We start from the raw sequence: 20,104 nt of genomic DNA, 5'->3' as shown, positions 1-20,104 counted from the left end.
ACACCTGACTTGATATGTAAAAGGCACAAATTTACTTGCACTCTGTATTTGTTATCTATTGATGCATAACAAAGTCTAAAACCTAGCATCATAAAATAACAACCATTTATTATCTGAGAGATTTTTTAATCATTGTATTTATATTTGTTAAGAATTAGGATGTAGAAGGTGGAAGTATTGACAAGTATTGGTACTAACAGTAACATAAAAATAAACTTCCATACAGGTATAAACTTATTTGCCCTATAAACTATATCTACAATAGTCTATAAATAGAGGTGTGCTCTAACATACATCCTGCTGCATTTAACATAGAAAGGAAGCATTGGTCCTTTTTGCTCACTCTGCGAGATGAAAATGCACTCAAGCCATGAAAGTCACTCACTGCCATGCCAAGGTTGACCCTTCTTTTTATGTGGTACATAGGCCCAGAGATGAACCAGCCCCAGGCCAGAGGCTCTCACTGAAATTTGAGAATGCTTTTTCTTCCTCACTGGGGTTTCCATCAAGACAAGGCCTCTTGTTTTTCTCCACGAGAGTGATGTGAAAAGACACTTCTTCCTTTTTGTCTTTGTGTCCCAAGTAGGGTTTTTATGGTAATGGGAAAAAAAAGTTGAGTTCTCTTACTAGAAGATAGACCCAGTTTCTGAGGCTAAGAAATCTTAGAGCAGCTTAGCTGGGTGGTTCTGGCTCAAGGTCTCTTGTAAGGTTGTAAGTAATCTATCAACTAGTGCTGTCATCATATGAAAGTTCAACTGGCATATGAGAAAAAAAATTCTTTTCTTTTCTCTTCTCTTCTTTTCTTTTTGAGACAGGGTCTCACTTTGTTGCCCAGGCTGGAGTGCAGTGGTTGCAATCTCAGCTCACTGCAACCTCTTCCTCCCAGGCTCAAGCAGTCCTCCCACCTCAGCCTCCTGAGTAGCTGAGACACTACCATGCCCAGCTAATGTCTTTGTATTTTTTGTAGGATAGGGTTTTGCTATGTTGCCCAGGCTGGTTTCAAACTCCTGCGCTCAAGTGATCCACCCGCCTCAGCCTCTCAAGTGCTGGGATTACAGGAGTGAGCCACTGTACCTGGCCTGGAAAATTTATTTCTAAGCTCACTCATGTGGTTGTTGGCAGGCTCCAGTTCCTCACTAGCTATTGGCTGCAGACCTCAGTTCCTTGCCATGTGGACCTCTCCATGATGTGCCTTCATGCCATGGCAGTCAACTACCCCCAGAGTGAGAGGAGAGAGAGAAAGAGAGAGAGCAACCAAGAGGAAAACTATAGTGTTTGTAATAACCTAATCTCAGAAGTGCCATACCATCACTTCTGCCATACTCTATTGATTACATAGACCAATCCTAGTGCAACATAAGAAGGTACTACAAAAGGGTTTGAATACCTAGTGGTAGGGGTGGGCAAAGGCCATCTTGGAGGCTGGCTACCTTATACTTATCATCATAGACATCTGGTGACTATTAGCTATTAGGCATGAGTATCTAAAAGAGGACTTAGCCATTCATCACTCAACCGTCACAGCAGTCATCTTTCAGATTGTCATGGCTAATAGCATGGTGATGCATACATGCAAACATCAATTTTATGCTATTGAAGTTCTCAGAAAGGTAATATAAAGTCAGATTAGGATTTTCTTCAAGAATGAATACCTGCAGGCTATAAGTACAAATGTGGTGACTGCCTTCTCCACCTTGTCTCTCCTTGCTATTCTGTTTAATGATAGTCTGCAGACCCGCTGGGAATGAAATCTGGTGCTCCTGCGAGACAGGCTATGGGTGGCCTCGGGAAAGGTGTCTTCACAGTCTCACTTGTCAAGAGCATGACGTCTTCCTCCCAGGGCACCATTGCAGTTGCCTTAAAGAACTGCCTACCAAGGGACCTTTTTGCCTGCTTCAGGAAGGTAAGTAACTGTTCATTAAATGCGCGTTGAGTGGTTATTCAACATCAGTTTACAACTGGCTGCGGTGGCTCATGCCTATAATCCCAGCACTTTGAGAGTCCGACGTGGGTGGATCACTTGAGGTCAGGAGTTTGAGAGCAGCCTGGCCAGCACAGTGAAAACCCTGCCTCTACTAAAAATGCAAAAATTAGCTGGGTGTGGTGGTGCACACCTGTAGTCTCAGCTACTCGGGAGGTTGAGGCAGGAGGATCACTTGAACCTGGGAAGCAGAGGTTGCAGTGAGCTGAGATCGCACTGTTGCACACCAGCCTGGGAGACAGAGGGAGACTCCATCTCAAACGAACACACAAAAACAACTTACAAATGTTTCTGGTTTGTATATACTCAGACACTAACATGATATTTGTAAATATTGCCCTGTGTTTTTCAACAGATGTTACCCTGAACATGAGAGTCAGACTAAATGTAGGCTTTCAAGAAGACCTCATGAACACTTCCTCTGCCCTCTATAGGTCCTACAAGACCGACTTGGAAACAGCGGTAGGTTTTGGCCCCAAGAGCCTCTTAACCAACAAAGTGTTTGGACTGAACTGAGTCTATTGCATTCACAGGGAACAGTGGCTTGGATCTGTCAGAACTTACGGATGAGGATTTATTATTCTTTTACATCTGAGATGGTGAATTAATATGTGCTCAAATCAAATCATGTTTAGGGGTCAGTGTGGCATCACCTTGACCTATAAGTATAAATTTTTTCCAGTGTGGAACTGTTTCAGATAAGATTTGGTGGCATCAATTCACTAAAACTTATTCAAAGCCCCAAGAACCTATAGCCTACAAGCACCAGTTGGTGCATTTCTATTCTTCACATACCACATGAATGAAACTCCTAACTTTTGGGCAGACAAACCTGTGGCTGAGCACAGAGGGTTTCAAACCACTCTACACTAGAGGTTGCTAGGCATTCATACCTAAGACAGATATAAATTTATTCACATAAAAATAGAGACTATTCCACCAGTGTTAACTGCCAGTCACTGTCTTAAGTGCTTCACATTGAATTGACTCATCTAAACCTAAACACTTTGCTGGAGTTATCATATTTGGAACAGAGCTTCCCAATGGATGTGTCACAGATTATTACAGGTGGGCTGAGATAATGACTTCCCTTCTCCTGGCAGCTGAGTCCTGCCTTAGGCTGTTAGCAGCCTCCTACTCATCCCAGCATGTCACCCAAATATTGTCATCTCCCATGAGTGCCTTGATGAAGTGCCGCTTCAGAAGAGCTCTTGGATATTTGATTTACGTTTCTGGCATTTAATATGTCTGCACAGCAGGAGAACCTCCTCTCACACACACACTACACTAAATTATATGCTTTGAAAGAGAGAGTTACATAGCAAACACCTAGGTACCTGGCACACCAACCAATCCTGCAGTATGGCAGCCATGAGGATGACCCTCCCAGACCTCCAAGTACAGGTCATGTAATGGAGCAAGGGTTGCAGCTGCTGCTTCTGAAATCCACGACCATCACTGCTGCTCCCTACCAATGAAGGGGCACAGCACATCTGTGTCTGGCAGATACTGGGACACCATGGAAGGCTTTATTGAACCTTTCCAGGTTCGGGCTAGGGTGCTTTTATCCAACCTTCCTTCCCTCTCTTTCATTTGGGGGTCTGATGGCTCTCTCTATCTTCCCTGCTCCCTCCACGTTTTCTTTCCTAGGCATTTTCCTGAGTAAATTTTTTGCACATTTCATCTAGTGTCTACTTCTTGGAGGACCCAGACTGATATAGATAGGAATTATTTCTTCAGAAATATAATGCCTACAGTTAACAAAATGGAAGATAATTTTACCTACTGTGATTAGGAATATGTGGTTTTTACTCTGCTTCAGATCTTTTGATACACCTATTTCTAGACTTTGATATATGACACTCATCTTGCTTTATTTTTCAGTTCCGGAAGGGTTACGGAATTTTACCAGGCTTCAAGGGCGTGACTGTGACAGGGTTCAAGTAAGAATACTTTAATTTGGTCATTTCTACTTTATGGCTGGGGTCCGTATGGTAGTGAAGGAGGTAAACCCCCTAGAGAGGCATTGTTCATGTGGAATTCTCAGCAGGAGCAGTTTGGTAGAGGAGAAAAAAGTATCTCACCCCTTACAGATGCACCTGTTTAAAAGAAAAAGAGAAAAAGACTTGTGTTCATTCTATACATGTGCAAAAATTTTGCAAGCAAAGATAAGGGATAAGTTTGTAGTCCAAATAGTTCAGAAATATAGAAATGAAATAATGCCATGCAATGATGTCTTTCTACGGAAGATCCTGCAGGCCAATGAGGACCATAGATTTTCATGCTGCAACAGGCAGTTTGTGCCATTTTGTTTCCTAAGCAAATAAGCCATAAATATCTAGACTCTTCCAGGTCAGTTATTGTTTTACTGAACTGAGTGTTCTCCGTCCAGGTCTGGAAGTGTGGTTGTGACATATGAAGTCAAGACTACAGCACCATCACTTGAGTTAATACATAAAGCCAATGAACAAGTTGTACAGAGCCTCAATCAGACCTACAAAATGGACTACAACTCCTTTCAAGCACTTACTAGCAGTAAGTGAAATTGTTTATATATGGTCATGTTATTTACGGTTATGCGTAAACCTAGGAAATTAGCTTATGTTACAATGTCCTCTGGGAAGCTAGACACTCCACTTCCTGGCACAGGTGGTTCTGTACCACCTCCTCCTCTTATGCCAGCGCCTCCCAATCTGACTAATGCCACTGTACCTGGGGTGTGTGGAAGAGGGGCACAAGGGGGTCACAGAGCCATCTGGGTTTGTGTATTTTCTAAATTAACAGATCCAAAACTAAGTTAAAAAAGTAAAACTAATATTGCAGTGGAGGTTTAAATATTCATAAAATGCACCAATAAGAAATAGAGGGCCATCATTTTAGAGCAGTAGGCCTCAGAGTGTAGCCCTCTGTCATCCAGGCTGGAGTGCAGTAGTATAATCATGGCTCTCTGCAGCCTCTACTTTCCTTGCTCAAGTGATCCTCCTGCTTCAGTCTCTGGGGTAGCCGAAGCCACAGGTGCACACCTCCATACTCGGCTAACATTTTTTACTTTTTATTTATTTATTTTTTTTTAGAGATGGGGTCTCACTACGTTGCCCAGGCTGGTCTCATACTCCTGGCCCCAAGCAATCCTCCCACCTTAGCCTTCTAAAGTGTTGGGATTACAGGCATGTGTCACCATGCCTGGCTGTGTTTTTATTTTTATTTGTGAAATGATAAGGCAGTGATCCCATGGATTTTTACTGCCAAAACAATAATAATAGCTACAGTTTCTCCAAGTTGCCTCCCAAATGTAACTCTCACTGCTCCTGTTTTCCAGACAGGGGAACTAAGGCTCAGCCAGTCTAAGCAAGTTCCTCAGGGCCACACAGTTACAGTTGGGACAGAACCAGGATTCAAATCCAAACTTACTATCTATGAAGCTCCTATTCCTACAGAGGTCCATGAATATTAGGAAATTCTTATTTCTCAAGCAGACTTTATTATAATTAATTAATTAGTTTTTACATTTCTAAATCATTCAAGACTTAGGTCAGAACTTTCAATAAGCATGAGATATCAGTTATTGATAAGAAGCAGTTGATATGATTCCAGTCTGTAGCACAGAAACTTGATATTGAAGTTAATGTTTTTTTTCATAAGTAAATGTGCAATTTTCTACCACACTTTTTGAAATATTGAAAATAGCTTTAAAATTTCCATTACTGCCATTAAGGAGCCACAGGGCAAAGACCCCAATCAGGAAACCCTGTACCTAGTATGTGGCAGGACACACTTCCTCAGGGCTCAGACACCAGCTGCATGGGGATGGAGTGAGGAGACACATTGCCTCAGCCAGTTCAGCACCACAGATGCTGTCAAGACCTCCGAGAGCTTTGTGGTGGTTGTGTCTGGTGAGTAGCATCAATGACATTTATTCACTTTGGGATCTTATTACCTTTTCTTCGGGTTTCCAGATGAAACTAAGTTCTCTGTCACACCAGAAATCATCTTTGAAGGGGACACAGTCAGTCTGGTGTGTGAAAACGAACTTTTGTCCTCCAATGTGTCTTGGCGCTATGAAGAACAGCAGTTGGAAATCCAGAACAGCAGTAAATTCTCGATTTACACTGCCGTGTTCAACAACATGACTTCGGTGTCCAAGCTCATCATCCGCAACATCACTCCAGGTGATGCAGGTAGGTCTCCATTCAATAACTTGTGTGAGGAATGGAAGAAAGAGCTTGTAAAGAAGCAAATATGTAATAGTGTTTTATGTAGACGTGTAGATAGTGTTTTTCTCTTCCCAAAGAAGTCTCCTGCTTCAACCTTTCAAAACTGAAAATTAATCCCATATGTATTAGTCCGTTTTTATACTGCTATAAAGAACTACCTGAGATTGAGTAATTTATGAAGAAAAAAGGTTTAATTGACTCACAGTTCTGCATGGTTGAGGAGGCCTTAGGAAACTTACAATCATGGCAGAAGGCAAAGGGGAAGCAAGGCACATCTTACATGGCAGCAGGAGAGGGAGAGAGGGTCTAGGGAATTGTCAAACATCTGATTTTAAACCATCAGATCTCATGAGAACTCACTCCCTATCATGAGAACAGCATGGGGGAACTGCCCCCATGAGAGAATCACCTACCACCAGGGCCCTCCCTGAACACGTGGGGATTACAATTCGACATGAGATTTGGGAGGGGACACAGAGCCAAACCATATCACCATGGTATTAATTGTTAATTAATTTTAAAGTTAATTATTTTCATTATTTGTTTTATTTTAGTATATAATTATTTTCATTATTTTGTTTTAGTATATAATATTTATTATTAATTTAATTTTCCATTGATTTAAAAAAAATTAAAATAGCTTTGTTGAGGAAGGAATTGATATATAATAAACTGTACATATTTAAAAAGTCTTGACCCATGTACAGCTGTGAAATCATTACTAGAGTCAGGAGAGTGAACATATCCATCATTCTCCCTGCCCTCACCAAATTTTCTGGTTCTCCACTATTATCCCTCCCTTCAGCTTTCTCCTGTCTTCTTGCCCACCCCAAGCAACTACAAAAGCAAGCATAAGGCTTAATTCTTCCCTAAGACTAGTGGGGTACCTGACATATTCTGGAATGTAATAACTGCATTGTAACTCAGATGCCAATGGGGCCATCTCCTTTTCTCTACATGATGAGGTGGGCTATAGACATATGGCTCCTATCACGTAGTTGTTGATTTTTATTTACCACATGGTTAAATACTATGGCAATATTATCTATCTTCTTCTAATTCTCCAAGGCTTTTCAATATTTCTTTCCTACTTCTATTGTTATACTTTTTTCCTTATTAGCAAAGTCCCTAAGATTTCTGCTATTTCCTTAGAACATCTCTGTACTCCACTTTGTGGCATCAGAAATATCTGCACTTCCTGAATTCCTGAATGGTTATTTAGGCATTTTTAGACTAAGTCTCAGATGCTTTTGAAAATGATGCTTCATCAAGGACTGTCATTACTGTCATGATCCATGAGCTTAGGGTACCATTCCTCTAAGAAAATACACATATGTTGTAATAATACATGATTTCATGTATTTTATGCAGGTGAATATGTTTGCAAACTGATACTAGATATTTTTGAATACGAGGGCAAGAAGAAAATAGATGTTATGCCCATCCAAATTTTGGCAAATGAAGAAATGAAGGTGATGTGTGACAACAATCCTGTATCTTTGAACTGCTGCAGTCAGAGTAATGTTAATTGGAGCAAAGTAGAATGGAAGCAGGAAGGAAAAATAAGTATTCCAGGTGAGAACGTTAGATAAGCCCTTTTGTAAATAGGTCTTTGCCTCTTGGCCAAGTAGAAATGGGAGATGTGGTGTGTGGAACGGGAAATGTCAGAAGGCTGCTATTTTCTGGATTTCAGACTGTGAAAAGACATTAGGTTTGATGCCAGCTCCAGCTTAGCCACTCTAGAGCAAGACTCCAAAAACATATGCACGCAAGTGTCATGCTTTGGTTGTAGATGAGATCCCAGGAGCAGAAGACCCAAGACAGAAGGATCCTGGCATTTTGGATCTTAAAAAACAAAAAAAAGACAAGAAAAGCTTGTGCTCACTTTCCTTTCATCTTCAGTGAAGAGCTAAGGATGAGGTCACTTGTCATTGAGGTCTGACTTGGAGCTTCTCCTTTCTGTGTGTCTTCTCCTGGTGTCTGGTCCTTCTCACTTCTCTGCCTTTGTATCTATGCATGCCTCAATATTTTCTAGCTCTGTGCCTCCAGCTTTATCCCTTTCTCTCTGCAGATCTGTTTGTCTCTCAGTCATTTCATACGATTTCTGATCCCATTAGCTTTTGTTTTCAATCTGAAATCTTACCTAAAGTTCCCTACCCTCCAGTTTATATTGATGAATAATAATAATAGTAATAAATTAAAACAGCAATACTCACTCTGTTTTGTATAACAGTTTATGATTAACCCTTTAAAAAATATGTTACTGCTTTTTAAATGCTTGACCACAAATTTGAAGCATTTTACTTCCAATTTTCAAATAAGGAAATTGAGGTTCAGATTATATGACTTATCCAAGGTTGTCAAAATATGAAAAAAAAAAAAAGAAGAAGAAAGAAAGAATTAGGACTCACCAAAGGTCTTGTTTCACAAAACCAGTGTCGTCTTGGCCAAACTATATTATGCATGCCTGGTGGGCCAGCACTGGAATGAGCTAGTCAGGCAGAGTTTGCACAGTGTTCTGCCTGGAAACTGCATAGCGCAAGATCCAACTCTTCTCTAAAGAAGCAACAGTATAACGTGCTTATCTGTAAAGAAAAAGTCTTTAATGTAAAATGTAGCTTTACCCATGAAATACATTAGTGTGGGGAACCTTCATTTTACAAAGCCTTAGCTATTTAAATAGATTAAATTATTTTTTTAAAATTATCAGAACAGGGGTGGTGGCTCACACCTGTAATCCCAGCACTTTCAGAGGCCAAAGCAGATGGATCATCTGAGGTTGAGCATTCGAGACGAGCCTGGCTAACACGGTGAAACCCCATCTCTACTAAAAATACAAAAAATTAGCTAGGTGTGGTGGTGTGCACCTGTAGTCCCAGCTACTCGGGAGGCTGAGGCAGGAGAATCACTTGAACCCGAGAAGCCGACGTTGCAGTGAGTGGAGATCATGCCACTGCACTACAGTCTGGGTGACAGAGTGAGACTGTCTCAAACAACAACAGCAACAACAACAACAACAAAACTATCAATTTACAGGCAAATTTTCCTAAGCACATGTAATTTCCAAAGGAGTTTCACCTGCAAGCATTTGTATTCGACTTTAAAGTACTCAGAAGAAAGGCACGTGGTAACTGTTGAAAATATTAACCCATGATACATGCAGTCACTTCCCTGATTTCTAAGGAAGAGGAGGTGTAGGTATCCTGAAGGAACTGCCGGATGGAAGAAAGACCTTGCACAATTCCTGTGGTACTGGCTCAGAAGCTTTCAACCCCGAAAGGTGAAAAACCTGGCCTTCTGGCAAAGGAACCAGGAAGTCTGTGGCTCAGATGCTTAGAGCGGGATGAATGACTGCAGAACAATGGATTTCCTGCCTCAGGGCTGGCCGCCTGGGGACCTGGCTTCTCTGATGAATTTAGCCTCTGCCCTGGCACCCTGCCCTTCTTTCTCCTGCCCTTGCTGCTTCCTCTCTGCAACTATCTTCTCCAAATTCCACAAGTTCTACTAACAACCATTTTTCCAGGTCTGTAGAACACAATCAAGCAAAAGAATTTACCCAAAGCATTTGGAACTGAATGAGTGACCTCTCAGAAATCGTTGCATATTCAAAGCACTCTGGAAAAGGATGACACAGAAAGGAAATAATCAACAATGGCAGAATTTCTAACTTTAAGAGACTAAAATTCAGTGACGATTTCCTCCCACATGGGAAAAAAGCGAAGGAGTATTCTTTAAGGGTATCACCATGATCACAAAATAGTTATTGTGGCAGATTCAATGTATTCAACTCTGTTTTTTATTTTGTTTTGTTTTGTTTTTTGTTTGTGTGTTTGTTTTTTGAGACAGAGCCTTGCTTTTGTCATCCAGGCTGGAGTGCAGTAGCACGATCTTGACTCACTGCAACCTCCACTCCCGGAGTTCAGGAGATTCTCCTGCCTCAGCCTCCTGAGTAGCTGGGATTATAGGTGCCTGCCACCACACCCGGCTAATTTTTATATTTTTAGTAGAGATGGGGTTTCACCATGTTGGCCCAGCTGGTCTCGAACCCCTGACCTCTGCCCATCTTGGCCTCCTAAAGTGCTGGGATTACAGGTGTGAGCCCCCACACCTGGCCTCAACTCTGTTTTCAATGTTTACATTTATCTTGGTTTTTCTCCACTCCCCACCCAAAGTCTTGCAAAGTAGGTACCATCATCACCATGTTATAGAGGAAGGTCTGGGATGTCATCTAACTTTGAACAACAAAATTGTAATTGCATACCTTCTCTTCTCCAGAAAGCAAAGTGCCAACTTATTAGCTATATTCAGTATCTCCCATGCAGGGCCCCTGGTTGCAGAGCCCCAGGGTGTTGTAGGAAACACGATGTGAATGATGCTAATTTGGAAGTCCTGCTTGTGTTTTCTGAGTTTACCATCTCTTTGGAGCCTTTTTCCACTCTTTCTCTGAATCTCAGCGTAACAGAAGTAGTTACTGTTCTCTGAACAAGACCTGCATGCTGCTGCTTCTGTGTTTTTGCTTATAGCAGTGGTTTTCTGAGTTAACAATAGAAACCATTTTTCAAGCAGAATCTTGCATAGCTGTCTAATGCAAGTCTTCTCAACTCAGCACTATTGACATTTTGAGTCAGATAATTCTTTGCTGGTGGAACTGTTCTGTGCATTGTAGGATATTTAGCAGTATCCCTGGCCTATACCTACAAGATGCCAGTAACATCTTCAGTTGCAACAACCAAAAATGTCTCCAAACCTTGCCGAATGTCCTGCTGGGAGGCAAAATTGCCCGTCATTGACAGCACATCTAATGTGTAAAGCAGACTGAAGTGGAGCTGCTCTGGTTAGAAGAAGATGGAGGGATTGGAGCCTACACAGTTTATTATCCTTCCACCCCTCAACACAGTCCCAGCCCCTGAAGCAGCTTGATGGAATGCCAAGTTTTCCAAGGAGTACGGATTTACTCACACACAACCCACATACAACCACATACCAGAACTACAGCCCCCATTTCTATCTATTAAAATCCTAAATGTCTGTTAAGGCCTAGAGCAAATCTTCCTCTTCTCTGAAATCTTCCCTAATCTCTCAACTAAAACATCCCTCCTTTAATCCACATAATATATTGACTTCTCTCTCATGGAACCTACCCACTGCACACTATCATTATTTCTGTACATCTCTTTATACACTCCTTCTTGCATAGATCATTGTCCTGTACATTAGTTTGGTGAGATAGATGGGTTTTTAAGGATTGGTAAGAGTCAGCAGGAGGAAGAGGGAAGGAGAATATTTCAGGTGTGAACACAGGCATAGAGGCGCAAAGCTACAGGACGTGTTCAAGGCCCAGGAGATGATCTAATTTTTCAGAGAGAGCTATAGAAGAAGATAAAGAGAAGAGAAGCAGATTGGAATCACACTGTGAATAATTGAATATACCAGGCAAAGAGGGATTTTACTGTATTCTGTAGGCAATGGTAAGGTTTCAAAAGTAGAGGACATCAGATGGTGAGAGCTGAACTTAGGAAAAATAAGTTTTAAGGTCTTATAGCCAATAGATTGCAGGGGCAAATAGCTGAAAATAGAGACCCAGCTACAATCATGTGCAATAGGCAGACAACAGATAATGGGGCCTGAGCAAGTTACCGTGGGTAGGAGTGGGTAAGACAATAGTGAGATATTTCAGAAGAGTAATCTGAAAGTTTCTTACAATTGAGTAGGGGTAAAAGGTGAGTGCATGAAAGTAATTTAAAATTTTTATTTGGGGAAATGCCAAGAGCAAAGAAAGGACACGTTGGAAGATGTACAGGTTTTATCTGGGGAGAAAAAAGATGAGTTCTTAAATGGACCAATTGAGTTGAAAGTACCTAAGATGTCAGAGCAACACTTGGGAATTTGCTTCTAAAGTTTCCAACAAGAGTGCTGCTCTTAGAAATAGAGTAGGAGTCATCCAAATTTGGGCTATTCTAGAAGCAATAGATGTAGATGAGATTGCCCGCAGAGACAGTAGAGAAAAAGATGAGGAAAGGGGCAGCCTTAAGAAGGGGATGAAGGAAAAGAGCCTGAGAGGGAAACCCAGAAGGAGGGATGAGGAGAAAAGAGGGGCAGGAGACATCTAGGACTCAAGCACGCCAAATCAGAGAGAAGGGGTCAGCAGAATGGGATGCTGCAGTCAAAGCAGCATGAGGGGAGGCCACTGTTGGCCTTAAAGGAACACTTTTGGTAGAGGAGAGGGTGAAGAAGGCCAATTGCAAAGACTTGATGAGAAATGGGAGTGAAAAATTGGAGGTGGAAAATGCAGAAGCATCGTGGTATGAAGAGAGGAAGAAATGCAGTGGTGGCTAGGGAGCATTCAGACTGGGGAAAGAACATTTCAGGAAGGGAGACTTGCGTGTATCTGGGGGTTGAAGTGGAGGAAATCTGGGAGGAAAGATTAAAGACACGGGGTGAGGAAGGGCAAAGGATGAAGGGATGTCCTGGAAGAATTGGAAGAAGTGGATTTTCAAAAGATAAGTGGAGGGATGAGCCTTAGAGATGGGCACAGACACTCGTGTCTGTGAGCTAGGAGGTACTTTAGTCAAGATAGATAAAGAGGGAAATCAGTTTGGTGTTTCAAACAACCTTTCTGGGGTCTAGGGAGAAAAGCTAGTTACATGTTGATCAAAATATGCCAAATATCATTGATCAGCCAGGGCTGAAAAAGACACATTTATGTTGGAACTAATCAAAAGACTTATTCTTTTTCCTTCATTTTCAGAAGATTGATAGTGTTTGAAGATTGCCTTAGGAGTGCACCACTGCAGGCAAGGTGGGAGGAGGGAGAGTAAAGGGACTAGAGTAGGAAAAATCAGCCACAAGGTGTTGTAGAACCTGAGGCAAGAGGAAAGATGGCATGGAGGGCATGGTATTTCTGGGAAAGGAAAGGAGGGTATGGAAAGGGAGCTATTTTGAAGGGGAAACTGCTGGTAACTGAGAATGCATGAAGTTGAAGTTGAAGATTTCACTAAAATATAGAGATTTAAACAGCAAACATGCTGTGAAAAAAGCTCAAATAAGATGACTATCAGGTGCCCCAGTATTGCTTCTTCCTCTTTTTAATGAATCATAGTACTCTAAATAATCTGTCATGTGTTCTTCCAGTTAAATCACACCCAAACAGCTTGCTTCTCTTTTTCATTGTTCACATTCTAAAAACCATCGCTCATAGTCTTTGTTAGAGCAGGACTCAGTCAGGTACTTTTCTAAGAGTTTATGTATATTATCTCATTTAACCTTACAGTGGTCCTGGGAAGTAACTGCTATTATTAATCCTCATTTTATATCTGGAGACCTGAAGCACAAGGTGGTTAAGTGACTGTCTCAACAATATCTTGCTAGTAAGTGATGGAGTTTGGGATCTGAAGCCAGGCAACCTGGATACAGAGTCTGCAGACCTAATCACCATAAACCCCTCCTCTCCATTCAGAGAAGAAATCTGTTTAAATAGTAACTCCTTTTGTGAAAAAAATGATTTGACCTCTTTGCTACTAAATAAAGGAGTTAGCCAGCTGGGATGGCAACAATTTGCTTCTCATTACAGGAACCCCTGAGACAGACATAGATTCTAGCTGCAGCAGATACACCCTCAAGGCTGATGGAACCCAATGCCCAAGCGGGTCTTCTGGAACAACAGTCGTCTACACTTGCGAGTTCATCAGTGCCTACGGAGCCAGAGGCAGTGCAAACATAAAAGTGACATTCATCTCTGTGGGTAAGGACTCTCCCTAGAATTTTTAGCCACGAATAAGTCCCACCTTAAATAAGTGCTGCCAATGAACTATGAGCTATGGAAATATCTATGAGTAAAATAATGGACAGAGAGGGAGTGTGGTTAGGGCAAATCACACAATGGGAGATAGAAAAGGATTTCCCTCTCTGCCATTTAAATTCAGAGGGAGTGTTTTAACAATTGGGGATGGTTGTGGTAGGACACAGTGGTTCCCAGGAAGGAACCCCAGGGCATTCTCTGAGTAAGGCAGGAGGTGGAGTGGGAAGTAGGGTTTCCCACTCAGGTTATCCCTATTATCATTGAATGTGTAATGAGGATAATGTCTCTAATTTTCCCCTTTTCCCTCATTACCTGGTTCTCCCATTCTTGAATTCCAACATCCTGGCTCACTCCCCCACTACCCCTCAACACCCTCCCTCATTCCTCCTCTCCCATTTCACCTGTTCCAGAGACAATGCTGCAGAAAGTCTCAGTAATATGATTTTTTTTTTTTTTTTTTTTTTTGAGACGGAGTCTCACTCTGTCGCCCAGGCTGGAGTGCAGTGGCGCGATCTCGGCTCACTGCAAGCTCCACCTCCAAGGTTCACACCATTCTCTTGCCTCAGCCTCCCGAGTAGCTGGGACTACAGGCGCCCACCACCTCGCCCGGCTAATTTTTTTTTTTTGTATTTTTAGTAGAGGCGGGGTTTCACCGTGTTAGCCAAGATGGTCTCGATCTCCTGACCTCGTGATCCACCCTCCTCGGCCTCCCAAAGTGCTGGGATAGTAATCTGATTCTTTCTGGTTATTTTGCGGTTGGAATGAATGATTTGTTAGTCTCTAAATTAATTGTTTAGGTAGACTTCTTAAAATTGTCATTTCTCCTTATATCAAAGCATTATGATTTCACCCCACGTGTAAAAAGAGGACATTCAGACTTGTTTTTCCACCTGTCTTACAAAAAATCAACAATTTAGATTAATCATTAGGCCCTTTTTGAACAAGTTTAGAGAAAGGACTGATATAAGCAATACTTAACTGTTTTCTGCTATTGTGACTTAGCATTTTTACAAAGATCAAGATTATGTTTATGTGGGCATAATCTATCTATCTATCTAATATATATCTATGATATATAATATATAGCTATATAATAATCATATATCTACAGGTAGAACAGTTTTGCATTCCTAGTTTTAACACAAAGAGTTGTGTTATGTTCAAATAATCAAAACTGTTCTCACTATAGAAAACTGCAAATTGCTCAAAATACTCATGAGCTCTTCTAGGGAAATAATGCTTTCAGATAAAACTAATCTTTCTCCAAATTATTTAACATAACTTTACCTCTATCCGCAAAACTGGGGCCTGTCTTAGGGACGTGTTAAGCCTTTACTGAAAATCACTGGTCTGGTCATTTGGAATCTCATCAGAGAGTCAAGAGGACCAAATTCATGGTTCCATGAGCCTTCTTCTTTTTACTCACAGAAATAGCTAAGCCTTAGAGAGCCATCTCAAGATGCCTACGGCTGGGAAAGGCAATGCAGGGACACATTACGCCTTCTTTGAGTGGCTTTGGGCTGTGTCTGAACATTTGAATCCCAGCTTCTAATGGTAACTGTGAAAACCCCTGATGTCATTGGATTATGATTAAGAATAAGATTTTTAGGCCAGTCATGGTGGCTCATGCCTGTAATCCCAGCACTTTGGGAGGCCAAGGTGAGCAGATGACTTAAGCCTAGGAGTTTGAGATTAGCCCTAGCAACATGGCAAAGCCCTGTCTCTACCAATGAAAAATAAAAATAAAATTAGCCAGGCATGGTGGTGTGTGCCTGTAGTCCCAGCTTCTTGGAAGGCTGAAGCAGGAGGATCAATTAAGCCCAGAAGGTTGAGGCTACAGTGAGCCATGATTGTGCCAACCTGGGTGACAGAATGAGACCCTGTCTCAAAAAAGAAAATAATAATAATATTCTTAATAATAAGATTTCACACTGACTGGGAAAGTAGGCCAGCATCAGTGGGCTCACAAAATGAAGCTTTTGACTTACAGAAGACTGAAGTGAATGGTGTTTTGAAATATCAACCATGTAAAGATATACTCAAAGAGAAGTGGACAGTTAGACTAAAATAGTGGGAGGCTCATATAAGGTTTTATGTTTGTAATAGTCTTATTAATATTTTTGATTAGTAATTTTCCATGAACCTGTGAGAAGCTTCTTAGAGGAGTATACATATAGTGAAATTAATTACATATAAAGACTTATATTACTGTAGTTATAGTTATAATTAACGTACCCATACATCCCAGTTTACCTGAGACAGTGCAGGTGTAATTATTAGGTTAGTGCAAAAGTAATTGTGTTCTTAGCCATTACTTTTCAACCAACTTATATTTGGGCAATACGCTCTATGATTCTTGTACTTAAAATGTAGTTCCAGAATTCACTCTTTCACTTTTTTTTTTTTTTTTTTTTTTGAGACGGAGTCTCGCCCTGTCGCCCAGGCTGGAGTCCAGTGGTGTGATCTCCGATCTCCGCTCACTGCAAGCTCCACCTCCCGGATTCACGCCATTCTCCTGCCTCAGTCTCCCAAGTAGCTGGGACTACAGGCGTCCGCCACACGCCCGGCTAATTTTTTGTTTTTAGTAGAGACGGGATTTCACCATGTTAGCCAGGATGGTCTCGATCTCCTGACCTCGTGATTCACCCACCTCAGCCTCCCAAAGTGCTGGGATTACAGGCGTGAGCCACCGCGCCCGGCCCACTCTTTCACTTATTGAGCACTGACTGTGTACTAGACCCAGTATTGAGTACTGGAGATGCAAAGACACAGAGGCTACAGGTCTGCCCTTGAGGGCTCACATTTTTATGGAGGAGAGATATTAAAAGAGAGAAAATAATACACAATGTGGTATTATTTAAAAGTATTTTAAAAGACTAGAGGTTGAGATTATTAGAGGAACCCGGCCATTTGTTCTCCCTTGAGATGTTACAGAGGAGGCTGGAGGGAAGCTTGGGATAAGGCGACACTCCTAAGTTTGCAACCTTTTACCCTGCTAATCATCAGGAGATAATTCCAGCCACAAAAGTGAAGTGCACGAGGTCCTAAGGCATGTGATGGAAATGAGTACAGTGCAGAGCACCACCAGGAACAGCCTAGAAACAAGTAAAGCCCAGGAGCAGCAAGGTACCAATCCTACCTTGACATGAGTAGAGTCAGGATGGTTCATTTTTTTTTTTTTTTCTGTCCCTCTCTGAAGTTTCACTCATGTGTTAATGTCCCCAGAGATACTACACATTGAACTTGTTGTCAGTGTTCTTTTGTCTGTATTGTTTGCCTTTTTTTAGCCAATCTAACAATGACCCCGGACACAATTTCTGTTTCTGAGGGACAAAATTTTTCTATAAAATGCATCAGTGATGTGAGTAACTATGATGAGGTTTATTGGAATACTTCTGCTGGAATTAAAATATACCAAAGATTTTATACCACGAGGAGGTATCCTGATGGAGCAGAATCAGTACTGACAGTCAAGACCTCGACCAGGGAGTGGAATGGTGAGTGGAAGGCTGGACACTGTATTTTGCTCCCTGGGCTCTTGGAAACACGCAATAATAGTTACCATCTGTGTGGGGTCTGCTCTGAGACATGCCTATGCCAGTCACTTTAAATTCAATATGTCTTCACGCTTAATGCAACAGTCCTTTGAGGGAAGATGCCAGTATTTCCATATTTACAGATGAAGTAAATATGCTCAAACAACTTAAGTTGTAGAGCCAGGAATGGAACTAGTGTCTCTAATTCCAGACCCTGTGCTCTTGCCATGAAGTTAGGAGGATTGTTTTTAAAAGTACTTTCACTAGACACTTGTGAGTGTTTGACCCAACTGTGCTTTAGGACAGCTAGGTAAAGATTTTATAAGTCTGGTTCCCAAAAAAGGAACACATTTTAATTTCCTGTTTACCTCTATCCATTGTTTGTTTTGTGAGGAAATGCGAATCTTTGAAAGCAAAGAGAAATTGGCAGACAGAACTGCTATAATAATAGCTCATATTTATTGAGCCCTTAACTATGTGATAGGCACTAGGCAAAGTATTTAAATGTATTAATTCATGTGGAACAATAAACCTAAAGGATACTGTTATTGTTAACCCCATTTTACAGATGAGGAAACTGAGATTCAGTAAAGTTAAGTAAATTACCCAAGGTTATACATCTGGCAAGTGGCAGAGCCAGGATGCAAGCTCAGATTGACTGGCTCCAGCAGCCAACTCTTAGTCACTCCACTCTGAAGCCTTTCATTAACTATGAGATTAATCAGTCTAGATTCCGTGAGTCCTGTGTCTTCTTTATATTTTCATATAAGGCCGAGGCAACATTGTAGAAATAGCTAGTTATTGTTTGGGCTGGACTTGGTAGTATACAGTCAGGAAATGGAAGTACTTTTCTTCCAGACTGACCTCAATCCTGCTCTGTCCAATTACTCTTTCCTACTAAAAGCCAATAACCCACGAAGAATTTTAGTTTTTCCAGTCACATTGATCTATTAAACAATCCCACAATCAGTTACTGAAAAGTCATATTCTCTTCTAAATCTACTATACTGTCATTTTATATTCAATTGAAATTCCCTCTTCCCCCCAGCAGAAATTAAAAGGAGTTTCCTTTCTTTCCTTGTTCGCCTTCTGGTTAGCTGCTGCTTCTGACTTTTCCAGAGCTGGGGCAAAGGGAAGCAATGTAAAGAAAATTGAAGGGTCTTACTTAACTGTAGGTGCCCTGTAATCTTGCTGTGTGTCTCCATGGCAGCTGCCCAAATGATGACTTGTCCTCTGGGGCCATGATGAGCAGGGGCCTGCTCACTTAGAGATGGGAGACAGGGGCGTCATAACACCACAGTGTTCCATCAGGTTAACAATTATTTTCAAAAAAGTCCCCACCCCTGCGCACACCAAAACTCCCATTTATTCCTTCGGTTGGTAGAAAAGCCTTAGAGTAGTAATTGAAAACCTGGTTTGAAATCCAATTTTGCCGCTAACAGGCTGTTTGGCCTTGAATAAGCTGCTTAATTTTATTTGAAAGTAAGTGCATATTTATATGGTCATTGGTTAGTCCTTCAAATGCATGGAGAATCCAGGAGAGGAGTCAATCAAGCATTTTTTCCTCCAGTGTCCAGGAAGGTATGGTATTCCTTTACTAAAGCTTGAGAGGGAAAATTAAGGCTCTTCTTAACCTTCCCAGCAAATCGCCTGAAGGGTGATTATTTCATTCCGTCTCATTTTTGCTGTCTTCTACTCAGGAACCTATCACTGCATATTTAGATATAAGAATTCATACAGTATTGCAACCAAAGACGTCGTTGTTCACCCGCTGCCTCTAGAGCTGAACATCATGGTTGATCCTTTGGAAGCTACAGTTTTATGCAGTGGTTCCCATCACATCAAGTGCTGCATAGAGGAGGATGGAGACTACAAAGTTACTTTCCGTATGGGTTCCTTGTCCCTTCCTGCTGGTAAGATGCTGATTGCTGAATTGTTAGAGTATATTATTTCACATATGTGGAGTCTAAAAATTTACTCTTAAAATAGGGATCAAGAGACATATGACTGTATCAGAGATAGAATTAACAGAGTAGAATCCCATGAGTCTTTGTTATCTTCTATTTTGCTATGTGGCTGGTGGTTCATTGGTTTGTAGTACAGTCTTGGGAGTTTGCAATGGTGGAGCCCCCCCCCCACTTTTTTTTTAACTGGGAGAAGTTGAAAAAAGTATTGAGATACCTTCTAAGGAATATGGCAGACTAGATATTCTGACAATCTTTTCCTCCATGCTGTAAAGTTGCATGCCACAAAACTGCCATGAAAATCCTTTTAAAGGCATAATTGAGCATGTAAGAAAGTATGAGAAATAACCAAGTGCCAAAAAAGTAAAGGAAAATAAAATAGAAATGATGCTTTAATGCTGGAGCTTCCCTGTGGGCATTTGCCAATGCCAGAAACCCAGAACCTTGGATTTTAAGGCTCCAGAGGGCATAAAAATAAAGACTGTGCTCCCTAAACAGCACCTGGGCACTCCCACCCCATTGACACAATGTCAAGACCTTCAAAAATGACATGTTCAGTAAAAGACTAAGCTAGGAAAACAAAATTCATCTGCCAGAGTTGAGACCTTGGC

General features: G+C 41.4%; 1 protein-coding gene across 4 annotated transcripts in view; it reads left to right on the top strand.

Annotated features, from left to right (window-relative positions):
• ADGRF5 (adhesion G protein-coupled receptor F5) overlaps positions 1–20,104 on the top strand; it is a 103,724-nt gene that overhangs the window by 70,048 nt on the left and 13,572 nt on the right. For 3 of the 4 annotated variants that reach the window (XM_011986872.1, XM_011986871.1, XM_011986873.1), the window contains exons 5-13: positions 1,727–1,903; positions 2,337–2,443; positions 3,866–3,924; positions 4,374–4,516; positions 5,938–6,159; positions 7,567–7,770; positions 13,766–13,936; positions 17,281–17,490; positions 19,230–19,442. In XM_011986872.1, the coding sequence (XP_011842262.1) occupies positions 1,727–1,903; positions 2,337–2,443; positions 3,866–3,924; positions 4,374–4,516; positions 5,938–6,159; positions 7,567–7,770; positions 13,766–13,936; positions 17,281–17,490; positions 19,230–19,442 (1,506 nt within the window). The remainder of the gene's footprint in view (positions 1–1,726; positions 1,904–2,336; positions 2,444–3,865; positions 3,925–4,373; positions 4,517–5,937; positions 6,160–7,566; positions 7,771–13,765; positions 13,937–17,280; positions 17,491–19,229; positions 19,443–20,104) is intronic. The other variant, XM_011986874.1, reaches the window with a different exon arrangement.

Source organism: Mandrillus leucophaeus, unplaced genomic scaffold, assembly GCF_000951045.1.
Source record: "Mandrillus leucophaeus isolate KB7577 unplaced genomic scaffold, Mleu.le_1.0 Scaffold3, whole genome shotgun sequence".
Classification (NCBI taxonomy): domain Eukaryota; kingdom Metazoa; phylum Chordata; class Mammalia; order Primates; family Cercopithecidae; genus Mandrillus; species Mandrillus leucophaeus.
Note: the sequence above shows the minus strand (reverse complement) of the source record. Positions and strands in the feature narration are given on the sequence as shown.